The sequence below is a fragment of the Parambassis ranga genome, chromosome 5, assembly GCF_900634625.1.
Source record: "Parambassis ranga chromosome 5, fParRan2.1, whole genome shotgun sequence".
NCBI classification, from domain to species: domain Eukaryota; kingdom Metazoa; phylum Chordata; class Actinopteri; family Ambassidae; genus Parambassis; species Parambassis ranga.
In genome coordinates this window covers 27225081-27242109 of record NC_041026.1, presented here as the reverse complement: position 1 = coordinate 27242109, position 17029 = coordinate 27225081, and the positions used below count along the sequence as shown (strand labels likewise).

The window sequence follows — 17029 nt, the reverse complement described above, 5'->3', positions numbered from 1 at the left end:
CAAATTGTCGATCTTCTCTAATCTCTTCTCATTGCAATAAAATTATGTTAAATCAATTGTACTTATTATTATATTATATTATATTATATTATATTATATTATATTATATTATATTAAGCTGTATTACTAGCTGTGAATGTACTTGTAAAAACTGATAAAAAAATACTGCAAATGTTTATTTTAATAATTCATACAAAACTTTAAAGACAGTACAGACAGCACCACTGTCACCACATGTCAGCACTTGGCTTCTACAGGTCTGACACCACACACAGTGCATGTACACTATGTTTTCCCTTTGTGGCAGCATTATGAAATTACAGTAGCTTGATGCAAGGACCATTTTATTCCCAACAATACACACAAAGCAAAACTAAAGCACATAATACTTGGCACTTCCCTATATGTAAACATATCCTGGTAAATACAGGACTGATGCAGTTGTAGGGTGTGCAGATTATGGGTCACAGTTGCCATCAGAAGAAATGCTCAGCTCGTCACACCACTTTTTGTAAGCTCTGTGCAGGATCTCATATGATATGTTGTTAAAGATTTCTGCAATGAAAAAACATAAAAACATGATTTAACTGTAAGGCCCAACACCACAAGGACACACAATGAAAATGATGTTTTTACCTGCTTGCCCCAGACCTACAGGCAGAGGCATCCTGACCAGGCCACCAGAATGTTTCAGCCTGTCCTGCAGAGACTTCTCTATAAGCTCCAGAGTGCACTCCTCATGCCAGACCGGAAGCTCCAGGCCCACCATGCAGCTGATGATCCTCTGCTTCTCTTCTTCTGTCAGCAAGCCGCTCTCTTGGGACACGTAAACCATGTAAGACATGTCGATGTTCACTGCTTCACCGTGCAGCAGAGCTGGGAGAACTTTCTGCGTGGAAAAGAGAGATAATGTGAGTGTGTACGTACATCCAATAAACCATCATGAGTTTTTAATCTGTGTTTCAATAACCATCTCTAATGGTGGACTGATAAGATGGCCAAAGTCCACAAGTCTGTTGAGGTCATCCTCCCAGAGGTTTGGGGCAAGCTCCTCCAGCATGGTTGTTATGGCGATACGAGTCGCCTGTGAAGCTGCCTTTAAGCTGCTGTGCCCATATAAGCTGTTGTCCACCTGGAACTTAGTGTCCAGCAGCATGCAGCCGTGCTTCTCCAGGAGCTCGAAGAGGCTTCTATGCTTCATTAAGGCCATCTGCAAAAGATACAAAAAGGACTTTAATGCAAAAAACAAAGTAAACAGGCGTGCAGGACTGTTACTGTACCTTTAACATCTCTGCCAGGCCGTTGGAGATGTGTCGCCGGGACACAGTCTGTATGAACGACAGGTCAAGGAAGGCAGCAGCTGGTGGAATGTAGGCACCCAGCTTGTTCTTGCAGTTTGCGAAGTTAACCCCTGTCTTCGCCCCCACACTGGCATCAATATATGACAGCAGCGTGGTGGGGACTCTGATGTAAGGGGTGCGCCTCCTGTACAGTGATGCAGCCAGACCCACTATGTCAAGGCACACTCCTCCACCGATGGCGATGATGGGCTCCATGCGTCGGTCCAGGGAGAAGTTGTTGACCTCATTTAGGATGTTCAGGGCCATCTCCATGGATTTGTTCTCCTCTGTGGTAGGAAGAGCCAGGATTTTGTACACGACATTGTTGACCTCTAAGTATTTGGTGAGTTTGATGCCGTAGATTTTGAAGACTTCCTGGTCGATGACTATGAAGCGTCTGATTGGCTTGTTTGATATTTTAATGTCCTCTAGCTGCTGTGGGTCAGTGATGTGGCCCAGCAGGAGGGTGTTGTTGCTTGGGTCCAGCAAGCCCTGAGTCTCAGTCACCTTGTAAGTAAAGATGATTGGGCTGACAACCGTCCAAGTGGTGCCTGTCTCTGTGATGCTCTCATAGCTGCAACACAAGACACATAAAAACCAGATTATTGAGAATATATAATCATGATACAGGCTTAGTTTTTAATATATGAACCCTCTCCACCTTGGCCAAACCTCAGCAAGCTGCAAAGATAAAAAAACGACAGCTGGTATGAAAGAGGTCCTTGTCTCATCATCATCTCTTTATCAAAAGTCCTCTATGAGACGGAGGCCACATCTCAGACAGTCTTAGGGACCACATTCAGCTGAAGGATAGTTCATATCTTTCCTATCTCCCAGCAGGAATGCTAGTATCAAACCAAACAAACACCCAATGTTCATTTTCAAAATACTTGATGTGGTATTTTACCATTTTGTGTCATGTGATGATACAATGATCCTTTTTTTGAAAAAGGAAATGTGTTTCAAGACGAGGCTACCCATTAGAATTTATAACCTCTTCCTTCATATCTTCATTTTTTTCCACACAGTTTTTAAACACAAAGTCAGAGACACAACATGACACAAGTCATGTCTGACTAAGAAGAGTCACTCCCACACTTTTCACACAGATCCTCTCACGCTTATTCTCCACCACAGATAGCAGCTGCCAAAGAAGCACAAACAGCTACAGACTACATTCCAGCTTCTGTAAATAACCTCAGATAACTTCCTTTCGAACTTTAAAACTTCCTGAGTGACGTGTCATTAAGAATGTGATTATCTTTTTAATAAGTATGACTGATTCACCCAGCAGTGTAGACACTGTGTATTGTTTGCTCAAATACATGCTCCGAAAATGACTGGGTGTGTATTTGCACAACAGCTGCAACAAGTCTGTAGGTCAGATGATCGTTGGATTACAAGACATGTGACAGCTCTCACGGTATCCGTAGGTAATATAAGCTTTTATTTATGATAGGAATTTTCCTGTCCAAAAGTTTTGGCTCGATAGCTTTACAATAACCGGTTCCCAGAGCCACCTCCTGCATCACCTGACAGAAGACAGTGACTATATATAGAACGAAAGCAGAATGAATGGGAGGGGACATTAAGGTAAAAAAGACTGTCACCTAAGAAAATTTACTTTTATTTCTATACTTTTAGTTAAATGTTTTAAGTTTTGGATGACAGTTCATACAAGATATTATTTGAAAGTGTATTATACTCACATCCTGCAACATTTTTCTGTGTAAATTGAAAGCTAAATTCTAAACAGTGAATGTTAAGCAAATACGCTTTGCAGGTGTCCTTCAGTCCCGATATGCACCAGTTTCAGTCGTCATGTGAGACAAATGGAAACGTGTAAAAACAAACCACCATGTGTCAGTATGATTTTAATCATATCAGTGTAACGTATACTCACATTTTTGCAGGTGAGACACAATCCACTGTGTCCTTATTGACCTTCTGGGGCAGTTTGCACTTCCATGTACTTTTGACCCGAACTAAATTGAACTCAGTAGTGTTTTCTTCAGTATCATTATTCTTCTGAGAAACTTTCCCCATTATATGAGTAACGATGAAGCTACCAACAGGTGGAGAATGGAGGTACAGAGGATCCTGCCTGGGGAGTCTTTAAATACAGTATAAGTATTAAGAGGATGCCCCTGAAACTAGGGAGGAGCTTTCTTTCTCTTTTTTTTTTTCAATAGGCTTCGCATGCCACAACATGCGTAGCATGCTTATACAACTGTTTGTGTAACTTTTTTTGCACTAATGCAGTTAAATACCTATAGTTTATGGTTACTTAAAAAATAAATGACATAACAAATTTGAAGTTACATATAAAAAAATAGAAAAAAAGTCAATTGAGCTGCACAGTCATAACATGTTAGTTATTACTACAAATCATTCTTTATGCTTATCATATTATTACAATAACTTTACCTACCTGCTGTTGACATTTTTTTCTTTAAAACATCAATGTTGCAATCACTAATTGCTGACTTTCCAAAACAGAGCTAGCCTCTGAAGTCTGAGACCTATACAACCTGCAGTGTAAATTTAAAAGCATGAAACATAACACCAGAACTGCACTTATGACATTTGCAGTTGGCATACTGGCAGCCTGACCAAAACAACATATATATAGGTCTATGTTTACAAAACCTCATACAAATGGCAGTTTTGTCACAAAAACATCCAGCTGTTAACAATAATACTAGAAAGCTCTCCTCCTCCAAAGATAATTTAGAGTTTAGTCTAAAAGTGTTGTGTCTTTTTAATACTACACTAATGTTGCTGAATGAACTCTCTCCCCCATAGATTAACTGAGGGCTGTTGGCAAGCAGTCAGCATTCCTCATTAGTGGATCCTTGAAGCCTTGAATGCATTCCCCTCCCTTTGAAAAGCTTAAAACTGATCTATTATTTAACATAGTCTTGTATAGAGCAAGGGTGTAAATACATAAACATATGAATATGTCTGCGCTTGCTGCATCCTTGTGCACATTCATATAAAATGTGCCAAAAATGTTTAAGGAGAGAATTCTTCATCATTTTTTTCATCCCTAAAGTTTATTTATTTGATTGCTTCTGATCTGATAAACACAAGCTAAAATATATTAAACTAATAAGAATTTTTCAAATACTTTTTTAAGGTGTGTTTTCCTGGAGGTTTTCTCTGATTTTCCTTGAGGCAAAGTGCGGTAGCAGATAAATCATAATCATAATAATCATAATGTTGTAACACAAAATGCCTTAATTAATAAATGTAATTTACCCATAAACTACACTTATGTAAAGAAAAGATTGTGTCTATGCTTGAAGAGCTGAAGAAGATTGTATAAAATGTTAATTACCACTTTCGAAGCATAAAAAACGTTCAGTCTTGTGCAACATTTCTCTGAACAGGTGTGGGACCAACCTTACAGGTTACAGTAATCATCACATTGTCTGAAATAAGAGTAACGTAATGCTTCTGTGTAAGATCAACTATGTTCTGAGAGGAGATAGATGTTTGTGTACACTTAGACTTATAAGAACCTATTCAGGTATGTTGGCCCTCTGGCACTTGTTGATCACTGACTAATACACAACTGAGGTTTAGGGGCCACTGGAGAAAATGTACTCACAAATCCAGAGCCGTCGCAACACAGTAGGCAAACCAGGCAATTGCCTAGGGCCCCGAGCATGAGAGGGGCCCTAAGACGGACGGTCAGTTAGCCCCACCATTCAACTACAGCTGTTTTGGCCCATTGACACATTCAGACTGACAGATAAAATGTAAATGTATATAAAAACGTAAATGAAGCTGTAAAGTAGCTTGTTAGCTCATGCAGCAACAGTGTGTAGCTGCTATGCTAATGCTACAAAACTAGCTTGTTTTGTCTCGTTCGCAGGTTTAGCATTAAGCTAAGTGCTGCTGTTACAACTTACTGTTAGAGTTAATGACCTCTAAACCGCAGCAGGAAAAACTAATGTATATATTTAGTCTATTTAGTGTTTATTAATGCTCAGGTGTTTCTCTGTAAATGACAAGCTAGTTAATTATTGTCATATAGTTGTGTTATTTTATGGCAAATTCTGTTTTTCATCAGGTGCTGTGCTTAAACACCTGTCTGTGTCTCCTCATGAAGATGCCACAACCTCCACAGATGAAGGTCTGTGCATTATGAATAATCTGGATTATTTACAGTGTTAATTATCAGGCTGATCATTATGGTCTTATACCACACAGGTCATGTGGAACCCTGTGAGGAAACTCCAGAGGACGTCCCAGCAGCAGTCCAACACCTGAGAGCCTCCACTCCTTCCTCTACTCCTCCAGCACCTGACCTGGTAACAGAGGAAGGTTCCAAGGTGTCCAGTTCTCACTGATGATCCTGCACTGTGGACAAATTTAACAATACTAGTCATCATATCTTGTGTTGTCAGTGGTGGAGGAAGTACTGATGTTTAGTACTTAAGTGAAAGTACAATTACCCAGCAATATATATATATATACTCAAGTAAAAGTAGACGTGCTACATCAATGACGCTACTTAACCAAAGTCTCAAGTACTAAACTACTTTTAATTTCCAAGAGTTTAAATTGAGGCAACTGGACTCAAGGAGCTCAAGTTTTTTTTAACTTGGGGATACATAAAAAATACATGAAATATTACTTAAGTACAGTAACAAAGTACAAATACTTAGTTACTTTCCACCACTGTGGACAGTCTTCAGAGAGTACATATTTCTATGATATATTTTGATTGTGTGGTACAGTTTTTTTATGTTTCCTTAAGATAATATTTTCATATGTGTGTTCACACATTTTTTAAATAAAAAGGTTGCTTATATAATCATCACTGTAAATGTATTTGTGTTTGGGGTGGCATTTCTATAAAATCTAGTAGCCCATAGGGCCCCAGTGTTACCTTCTTGCCTAGGGCCCCTATAGTGTCAAGCAACGGCTCAGCACAAATCTACCCTGTAATAAAACATGCTATTGACTTGAATCAAAGCTAGCTGGTTAGCATAACGCTGCAACACAGCACATGGTCTTTTCCTGAAAACACCTAGCTTCATCAATGCTTGGTGCCAGTGTCTGACCTTCATTTATGGTCACATTGAAAACAAAGATAATAAAGAAAAGCCAGAGATAAAAAAACAGCTGTCTGACCTCGTACTCAGATTTGAGGGAAGGCCAGCACATGTTTGAGTTCATTAAAATCTTTGGTATTGCTTGAATAATCATGTTATGTTTTCAGGGCTTTTTGATAAGGTGCTTGCAATTGTCTTTCACAACACCTGACTGTTCACATATGAAGAAGTATTATTTAAGCCAAAGAGCTTAAAGTGAAAACAGCTCAGTGTGGGCCTCTCTGTGTTCTGTTTTTTGTGGTTTTTTTGTGACACAGCACTGGCTTGGGTATTAAAATTAAACGCAAATGTTAAGTACTGAAAATTGAAAGTGCTAAAATTTGACCTAGAAACAATCACTACTTGTTCCTGCAGTGATTTCTTAATTTCCTGAGAGTGGTGAAGAGAAAGATGGATGCCGCTGTTACTGGTGAGTACAACAAGAAAACTGTTTTTCTGGAGCTCAACCTTTATAACATTTACTTCACAACAAAATAAAAAAAGTATTTTTTTCTCCATAAAAATACACTTTGCATTATACGCTCTGCATTAATAACCTTTTGAGTCAGTAACCACAGATATGTCCAGATTATATTGTGTCATAAAAGTTGCTTTAATATCTGAAAATGATTTAACAAAAGCAGCACAGAGGTTTTAAAGAGTGTTCTAATTTAACAAATTTTTACTTTTTTTTAACAAACTAAACTTCTATGTATGTGCCCAAAGTCCAAAGTGCCCCCCTCTTCTTGGTCTTTGTTGATCGGTCCCCTGCAGAGACCCACAAAAAAAGTGAATGTTTGGTAACATCAGTTATGAAAATCAACGACGTCAAATATGTCGCGTTCACGTTCCACGCACTGTTGGATAACACAGTTTTTCACCAGTGTTGTGCAAGCTCATCCGTCACTCCCCCTTTACTGTATAATTTGCATAAATCTAGTGATATAACCATAACCGAAACTCAGCGAGTGTGTCCACCGTGAATGCCAGCTCCACGAATCGTCCCCGCCCATCTGCAGCAGCATGTCTTCTGTGAAAGGTAAGACTGTTGACTCCCTTCAACGATCTGAGGGACAAACTCTGAGACACCGTCTGTAGGATATCACACGGACTCCACACCTGTAATGACTTCAGACACCCAGCGTGTCCTCTTTTACCGTTGTATCGTGTTTCAGGCAGCGAGTGTGACACTTCACAGACACACGCAGAAATACATGCGCTCAAATGTTCGCTGCGCGCATACAGATTATTGTGGTTTTGAAGTAGCTCTTCCACAGGCGCTGCATGTTTTCATGTCTAAACTTCTATAATGGAAGCTCTGATCCATTCCAAATGTGTGGCAGGTAAATATCTGTACACACTCATGAATACTGCCAACACAGAAATGTCAAAGCTTAACTTGGACAGGTACACAAACTACAAATATATGACATGTGCAGTGGTGGTTGTGGGCGTGGTCAGTGTTTAACATAAAAAAATACGTTTTAGTGTAAAATATCAATAAATATAAACCAGGTGTAAATATATATATATATATAATAAGTTTTTTTCCCTGTCCCTGCTATGTGTTTGATTGAACTTGATCTAATTTGAAAAACAATATTTATTTTTTAAAGTAATCTTTTTGAACCACTTCCTAGTTCAATTTGGACCAAACCAGTAATATGAAGACAAAAAAGTTTTAAAAGCAGGCACTGTAGAGGGCAGCCTCACATGCAGATGCAGGCTGTTCCACAGTTTAGGAGCTGCAACTGCACTGGAAGAGTCCAAAATCTTCCCCTACTCACTAATGTCCTACAATTTGTATAATACAGAGGCCTACTACAATCAGATGATTTTTAATATGTTTTTACACAAAAAAAGGAATTAAAGCAGCGGTGCTCATGTAGCTGATTCATCATCCGAAAATGTTTCACTCTCAGTTCCTGACACCCCAGTGGAGGTCATTGTGGATCTCCTAAGAAAGGCCCAGGACATAGCTGCAGCATGTGGCACTGTTCCGGAGGAGCTGACCAGTCACTTGCAGAAGGCTCTGGACATTGCTAGTGGCCTGGATGACTACCTGGAAAAAATGACTTCACAGGAAAGTGAACCTCTGGCGGAGCTTTATAGGTAAGTCTTAACCTCCTAACCTGAGCTGAACGAAAAACACAGATGTAAATGTCATCAATTTCATTTATAGAAAAACAGTCTCCCATGACTGGGATCAAGTGCACAAGGAGGGCAGGACTAAGTTCCGGCTTCCTAAGGAGTGCATCACTGGACATGTTGAAGGTGGGAAGGTGGGACACAAAGTGTCATGGTTATTATAATTCTGTGATAACCTGTGCATCCTCTGGTGTGTTTTTGGCAGGCCAGACCCTGAAGATGTTGATCCACATGAGTCAAGCCAAGAGGGTCCTAGAGATTGGGATGTTCACTGGCTACGGGGCTCTGTCCATGGCTGAGGGGCTTCCCGAGGACGGCTGCCTGGTGGCCTGTGAGTTAGAGCCGTACCTCAAAGAATTTGCTCAGCCCATTTTTGACAAGTCTCCACATGGCAGGAAGATTATTGTAAGGACTGGAAGTGCAATGGACACCTTGAAGGTGAGAGGGACATAAAGTAAAAATTAGCATAGATCTATCTATCTAATAATCTGAGGAAGCGCATTGATTTTGTTTATTAGACAGTTTCGTGTTTTGTTCCTTCCAGGAATTGGCTGCTGCAGCTGAACAGTTCGACATGGTCTTCATTGACGCTGACAAGAATAATTACATCAACTACTACAACTTTATCCTTGACAACAATTTGCTGAGATTGCAAGGGGTCATATGTGTCGATAACTCTCTGTTCAAAGCGAAAGTTTACCTTCAAGACAGCACGGATAGCAATGGCCTCGCACTCCGAGAGTTCAACCAGTTTGTCTCGAATGATCCACGAGTCGAGCAGGTAAATATTAAACCATTACATGCCACAATCAGTAGTTTATTGTTCCTGTTTTATATTATGAAACCCTCTGGTTCAACAGGTCATCGTCCCTCTTAGAGATGGCATCACTCTTATCCGTCGGGTATCCGTGGCCTCTGGCGGCTCGCAGACTCAGGTACTGTTCACCTCACTCAGTGACAGCAAGGCGTCTTTATTCATGTCCCTCTCAGTCATGATGTCTGCTGTTCTTGTTTGTCAGTGTAAAATTTTAGATGATGAAGTTTTCCGTGGAGTCAAAGGGCGTTCTATCCTGGACCGGATGCGTCTTGATGGAAAGGTGGCCTATGTGACGGGAGCTGGGCAAGGCATAGGCCGAGCCTTTGCTCATGCTCTGGGTGAGGCTGGTGCAAAAGTGGCTGTGGTAGACTTGGACAAAGTGAAAGCAGAAACAGTGGCTGCAGAGCTCTTCCTTAAAGGTAAGGGATGGTGTCGATCCATTCATGAACTGCAGGTTCTGAAGTATAATGTCATGTGATTGCCTGTAATATGGATTAATGTTGGCATATGGTCTCCTACTCAAATCTGACCTTGGGGATGACATTGTGTTCATAGACGCTATACAAATATAGGTGATGTGGCTCTGCCCAGAACCATTATACAGAAATGAGGCTAAAATATTTTGCTTACAGTACTGCCATGAGTCGAGAGGTGAAGCTGCATGGCTGCTGCCCAAGCACCCGCCTACTTAATATGTGTTAAGCACACAACTCCCTCAACTTTTTGTGTAGCTTGGCTGCTCTGTTGGCTGCTGAGACATTACTTCCTCCTTTCTTCACCAACAGTAACCAATGAAATTGTAAATCAAAAAAAGAGAGCACAGAATAGCATTAGAAAACTAGCTAACAAGCCATAAACCATCTCTGGTAAAACATGTATTTAAGGAGGAGTTTTTATGTGCCCCATCCACTAACATGAGGAAAGTTGGGGTTCTGACCTATACTACATCCAGCCACCAGGGGGCAATTTAAATGTTTTTCCATAGCTTTAAAGTGCAGTCAGGTGCTGTCCATCTTTATGTACAAATTATGGCTGGGACCTTCCACCTTTGCCTTTACTCCTAATTCGGTCTAGCTGTAACGGTCACCTCAATTCTTTTTGCTTATATTTGGTGACATATAACCTAAATATTGCAGTGCTTTTTAAATTATGTGGGGCAAGGTCTTCAAGAAAGACTTCCTGTGACTAGTGTCAGAGCATCATGTCTATGTCTAAATCTATGAAGACAAATTCATCACATGTCATAGAGGTGAGTGGAGGGCTCCACACTGAGGTATTTAATTGTGAATAATAAGAATTTAGCATCGGAATTGTAGTTAAACCCTGTGCCAAAGGTCAGAGTTTATTCAGTTAGGGTCTGTGGCCAGCAGATGGCAGCATACTAAAGGAGAATTTGTCAGTTCACACACAATTGCTCTGAAACTATAGCTGGGATTATCTCTCAGTTCTTCTCTCAGACAGAAATATTTTTGGTCAAATTGTTCCTTATTTTGTCCTTTGTTATGTTATTTTTCATCTCCCCAGGACAGTCTAATTTTTTACATGTGTTTCTTAAACAGGGATCAATGCTATTGCCGTCACTGCTGACATTAGTAAACCAGACGACGTCCAAAGTATGATCAGCAACATTGTGTCCAAGTGGGGGTCGATCCACATCGCTTGTAACAACGCTGGCATCAACATGAACTCAGCCAGTGAAGACACCAACCTGGAGGAATGGGACCAAACATTTAACGTAAACCTGAGGGGGACTTTCATGTGCTGTCAGGTGTGTATCATTTGCACTGTGGGAGAGTCAGTAACAGGCTGTTCAGACATAATAATATGATGAGAGATTTATTTTACGTTACCTAGCCAAACTGGTTTTGAATGCTTAATTACATACTGTGTGGTAAACAGGAAAAAAATTCCACAAAATTCCATAAAAAAAAAAAAATCAAAATGCACATAATCCCTACATATGTTTATTTTTAACACAAATAAAAACGACAAGCAATAGAAATCAGGTAGACTTTTTACTGATCACACCAACTTTAAATTAAAAGAGTGAAACTAATTTAAAACAGCACTGATGAACCACATATTGACCCAAGTCCATATTACCTGGGCCCTGTGAAAATCACGCCTTCGTGCGCCAATACGAATGACCTTATATTCAGCCTTGTCACAGGTAATTTGCAGCTGAATTAGCGGGCAACAAATATGAAGTTACTGTACATGATATCCACAGGATTTACATAATTATGAAGAGGTTTCAACATGTACAAGGTTTTAAATTGATTTTTATCATAGACTTCAGTTACAAATATTTCTGTACTTCTGTCATCAGCACAGGATTTGCTGAAGAAAGAAAATTGATTCTTGATCACGTATTCCTTTAGCGGTCTATTTCTGTCAAAACTAGTTAGAGTATGACCTAATTACTGAGGGTCCAACCGGCTTCAGCTCCTCTGTAGTAACTAAATTTAGTTCTAAATTATCTTCTTGCTGCCAGACGTCTATATACAGAACCCCTTATGTGCAGCTTTGAAATCCACTAAAGTGCACCCAATGTTATCCACTGATAAACGGCATGTTTTTGTGTTGTGTTCTGTGCTCAGGCCTTCATAATAAGGTGTTTAATGCATCTCCTTCCCTTGAATCCTCGCCTTAGGCAGCAGGTCGAGTGATGTTGAAGCAAGGATATGGAAAGATTATCAACACAGCCTCCATGGCCAGTCTAATAGGTGAGTGATGATTCTATTCCCCTACTTTCTCTCTGGAGCCCCTCCATGTCTGCTTTTAATCTCTCCATTTGGCGTGGAGTGTTGGGCAGGGAGGAGGAGGAGGAGGAAGAGGGAGAGGGGAGGAGAGTTAAATACATTTGAGTGGCACTGCTATGTGCAGGAGTACACATCACATTAAATAGTTTTTATCATCACACAGAAAGTATTTCTTGCAGTTTTCTCCTGTTTATGAGAAACCTGAGGTGAATGTGCACAGGATTAGGCAGCTACCCCACTTAAACTGTTCTATAGAGATGCATCCACCCCTGCATACAGTAAGCATAGCAGGAAATACAAAGTGTTGTGATTGCGTCTTGTGGAGGCAGTTTTGCATCATAATAAACATCCCCTCTCTGCGGAGGATGTGGAAGGCAACCTGAGGTCCAACTTAGGAGGGGAGGGTTCCTGTGCAGCGGCAAAACCTCAGCCTGTGCCAGCGGCCTTGTTTGAACAGCGGAAGACACTTTTAGAGTTTTAGTGAGAGCCTAGTAAAAGCCTTGTAATTCGCTGCACTGGTGTAATGTTCCTCCTCCAACAGGTTTCTCCAGAGGAACAGCAACACTTCATCAGCAGTATAGTCAAATCGCCTGTAAAGCGCTGTGCCATATGGGCCCCAGTCCCGACTGCAGGGGCAATCTGTAAAACAGGAGCATGCTGGTAAATAGAGGCCAGCGTAAAGAAAATGATCAATTACTCGCATTACGTTCAGTCCTTCAGGAATTTACTTTATTGGTCTGGACATCTGTTATAATATTGTCATAATGTGTAATCAGATGGGACCTGTTCTAGCCAAGTGGAAGCCCAAAAAGCAGCCGTAAATGTCCAATTAAAATGCACAATGACAGCTTTTTGTCCATCTGCTGAATAGAATGTGCGTGTGTGCCCGCTAACACCCCCCCCCCCTTCACACACACACACACACACACACACTCCCGACCATCAACAACTGTTTTTTTTTCCTGAATGATGGCCACAAGCTCAAAGACACCCAGACAGGAAATACCAAAGTTGATTCATTTATTTTTTTTTAGCTGCATGATGACCTTACAGATGAATTTGTGACTCTCACACTCATACATGCTCATCTCGGTTGCATAGTAATGTACAGCAGCCGCACGGCACCATTCTGGGAAAAGAGTGCATCATTTGAACTCCTTATCTACTAAGAAGAATTCAAAATGTAAAGGCATGCCTGATAAAAAGCATGTTTTCTCCCACTTGAAATGGGCAATAAGTAGCAGGGTGAATGTTAAAGAGGGCTTTGGAGAATGCTCTTCTTCCACCTCTTTTTCCCTTCTCTGGGGATTACTGCTCTTTAAGACGGCGAAAAACATCAATGCAGGTTTATTTAAAGGATGAAGGCATTTTCTGAATGGTATTTTGGGGCCGTATCATCAGGTCTTGAGCGAGGATTAGTGCTGTTAGGCATTTTGAGCTGTGTTTCCTGTCCTGATAAGTCGGATTTCACCTTCAATCTGCATGTAAGCCCTGGGCTCTGCTCCTCCTCGCCTGCTCCTCTGAGGTCCTAGCCTACCCTTATCCATCCCCAGCCCAACCCACAGCCTCACCTTCTTCTATCTGCTATCTCTTCACAACTCTCACACAATCCCGCTCTTAGCTACCACGCCGCTGTCCCACCCATTTTTTTACGTGTTATTTCTTCATCGCTTTGTAACTTTTATTTCTATCCTAAACGATGAATCCGGGATGCTCGGGCCTTTCTCTCCCCAGGACTGGTCTCTGCCTCTCCACAGCTGGCAGGTATTTATCATCCCGGTCTCACACTGAAGCCATTTGGCAGTCAGATCGGCGGGTGACGAGGTTAACTACTAAAGTTGTATGTAACTTGGAGCCTTCCTTGTGATGATTAATCAACCAGCAGAAAATGAGCCCCTGTCCCGGCATCCCATGCAGTGTGCAGCATCTGTGATGGTCAAGGCAAACAAATGGCTCCCTGCCTTTGTTGCTGAGGACAGAGCATAACTGGACATTATAAGCAATTAATTTTACATGGCTTCATCTGCAGCTAATGGGAGAGCTTTTATGTAGTGTCCACAAGAAGCTGCATGAGCTAGAATATAAAGCTATTAGTGCTTTTTAAGAAGTGAGCTGTTTAGCTTTTCAGTTTTTGAAAGTATAACAGGATAAACAGATTTTTAATGAGAATGTATGCATACCATTATTAATGGAGCAGTAAATGTTACCTTCATAAAGTTTTCTGTTTTCTTTCCACTACCCTGTAGTCCCCCATCCTCAGAAGCAGCTTTCCTACAACACATCCAAAGCTGGGGTGGTCAAACTGACTCAGACTCTGGGCACTGAATGGATCGACAGAGGAGTTTGTGTCAACTGCATCTCACCGTAAGTGGCGTCTATTCTTGGCCTTCTTCCCTTAATTTTGCGCCAAAATAAACAAGTCCACTTTTTTGTTTTGCAAAAGGATGTGGTGATTAGTGTGTTTGCTTTCATATGAAGAGCCCCATTTGAGAATGATGCACTAATTTAAGTCCTCAAACAATGCATCAGTGCTTAATTAGATGACGTCTTGAGGGATGAATCAACCAAACACTTGCTCTAATTGTTCTGTTCAATTAGGGAATCAAATTTGCAACCTTACTCCAAGTGTCGGTTCAACAATAGCGCCTTGTTTGTATCTATTTGTCTGTGAAGCTGGAAGAACAGGAGGAGGAGAACACAGGGAGGGCTCTGTGTGTGTGTGTTGGAGGGAGGCGGGCGGGGGGTGGGGGGGGTGGAGTGTTAAGTGGAGCATCCCTTAGCCCCAGCCATCCCTGAACAAATCCGTCCGGTGGTACTGGGCGAGACAGGCCCAGTCTCAGCTCCAGAACAAAGCCCTCACATGCGTCGCGCTCAGCTTTATTTATCGGCAGCTTGTTTGCTAATTTTAATTTGCAAAGAAGCAATTCTCTCTCCCCTCGCTAACTGGGTGTCTCAATGGGCCGCTGATTTCTTTGAAGTGACAGTCGGTAAATATGCATAAAAAAGGGACACAATTAGCGCTCACGAGGTTGACTGGAGCCTGATTCCATTGGCAACTTTAGCCGCAGCGGTGATAAGCCGCATTATCTAGAAAATTGGCTGAGGGAAAACAGTACCTCTGATTGCCAGGAAAGGTTCCAGATAACAGGGCAGCTGAAGAGAAATATAATTGAGGTGGAATATGTTAACCAAGGTGTCACACGCTCCTTGGAAGTGCTAATTTAGCCAAATGTTGGAATTCCATATCAAGGCACCAGGATACAGCGAACAATGATTCAGGCCTTATGGCTTTTAGTCACTGTCACAGCAATTGTGTAGAGAGTCAGAAGTCGCCTCATATTAGGCCCAGGCAGGCATGTTGACATATTTATTCAAATGTAAGCTCTGTGATATCAGACTGTAGGAAAGGGGGGAGAGACTTGGACACCGGTGCAGACACAAACACACAAAGCATTTGTTTTCTGAGCTGCACATAATAAGTAGTTAACCAAAGGCTACAAGCAAATTATGCCAGACGTCCCCTCATACCCATGGGCTCTTCCTGAGACGTGCCAGTCATTAAAGTGCCACCAGTCCCACAGTAAATATCATCAGAGATGCCATGCCATGCCCTTCCTTCAAAGGATAATTGGGTTTATTTTTGTCACCAAAGTGGTGGCTCTGAAGCAATGCTGTCACTCCTGGCTCTGAACTGTGATGCCTTCTGATTTCATTGTGGGTTTTTTTTTTGCTCTCTCTCTTTGCCTGTCTCTCTCTCTTTTTTAGGGGGATTGTTGACACCCCTCTCATCCACTCGGAGAGTCTGAGGCCTCTGGTGCAGCGCTGGCTGTCAGATATCCCTGCTGGTAGACTGGCTCAAGTGACAGACCTGCAAGCTGCAGTGGTCTACTTGGCATGTGACGCCTCCGACTACATGACAGGGCATAACTTAGTCATAGAGGGTGGGCAAAGTCTGTGGTAGAAGGAGTAGATGAAGAGATGAAAAGTTTTTTTTCCTCTTCACTCTCCAGGGAATAGTCACATGATCTATTTTTGATTCATTCACAACAGCATTAGTGGATGTTTCTTTGGTCAGTTTTTATGGGATAAAGAGCCAATGTTTACTAGTGAAAAAATGAAAACAGTTGCCAGCCTTCTTTAGAGATTGCCAACAACCCTCAGGAAACATGTCCAGGAGAGAAGGAAGAGTACTGTACATTCAAACGTTCCCACACTGTCACAATGTCTGCAGTTTGTTGTCTGATGTTTCTCCAGCCAAAGGTCCAAAACATAAATAAAAGATTTTGTGATTTGTTGCAGTCCTGATTCATTGGTTTCAAGTCCAAAACATTGGCTAATAACCTGGTGACTGCTGGTCTACATTCACACCAGGTAGGGATGATGCTTCATGCACTTTGTCTTACTGTCCCTCTCCCTGTGGCCCAGTGACTCATGTGTGTACCCAGTGCAGGGGTTCTGCCTCTCTCCAACACTTTCTTGCCAAATGGTCCCCCACAAGTGGTACTTGTGGGCGCCATCTTAATTGCTCCATTAACTGTTTGTGTGCTGAAAAACAATACTTAAAGGAGAGGTCAGCTGAGGATGTGACCCCAGTCGCTGCAATTATAAGAAAAGTAGTGGCTAATTAGTGCTCTCTCTGCAATGTGACACTGTTGGTGTTTATGCGAGCAACTTCAAGTTCTCACTGTTAGTGACCGTTCTCTGATTTACATAATTGGGGGATTGGTCATTAATGGCTATGGCGTGTTGGAGGATCCCATTAAGATATGGAGTGAGATCTGATCATCTCCTCTGCTTCTGTGCTATTATCTCCAGCTGCATTGGCACATTGGAAATGATTAGGATTCTTATCCTCAT

The 17029-nt window shown here is 41.5% G+C and overlaps 2 protein-coding genes across 2 annotated transcripts; one reads left to right on the top strand and one right to left on the bottom strand.

The window, feature by feature from the left end:
* Positions 1-327: 327 nt before the first annotated feature.
* Positions 328-3439, bottom strand: eevs (2-epi-5-epi-valiolone synthase). The gene is made up of 5 exons (XM_028406540.1): positions 3244-3439; positions 1281-1914; positions 971-1210; positions 637-889; positions 328-555 (listed from the first exon to the last, which is right to left on the bottom strand). Exons 1-5 carry the CDS (start codon positions 3384-3386, stop codon positions 458-460), a joined length of 1368 nt encoding a protein of 455 aa, XP_028262341.1. The 5' UTR covers positions 3387-3439; the 3' UTR covers positions 328-457.
* Positions 3440-7376: 3937 nt separating this feature from the next.
* On the top strand, positions 7377-16430 carry LOC114436839 (uncharacterized). Its single transcript, XM_028407350.1, has 11 exons — positions 7377-7484; positions 8368-8557; positions 8628-8719; positions 8799-9031; positions 9138-9374; positions 9454-9528; positions 9613-9829; positions 10970-11178; positions 12064-12136; positions 14419-14536; positions 15938-16430. The coding sequence occupies exons 1-11, from the start codon at positions 7469-7471 to the stop codon at positions 16131-16133; spliced, it is 1656 nt and encodes a 551-aa protein (XP_028263151.1). The 5' UTR covers positions 7377-7468; the 3' UTR covers positions 16134-16430.
* Positions 16431-17029: the final 599 nt, after the last annotated feature.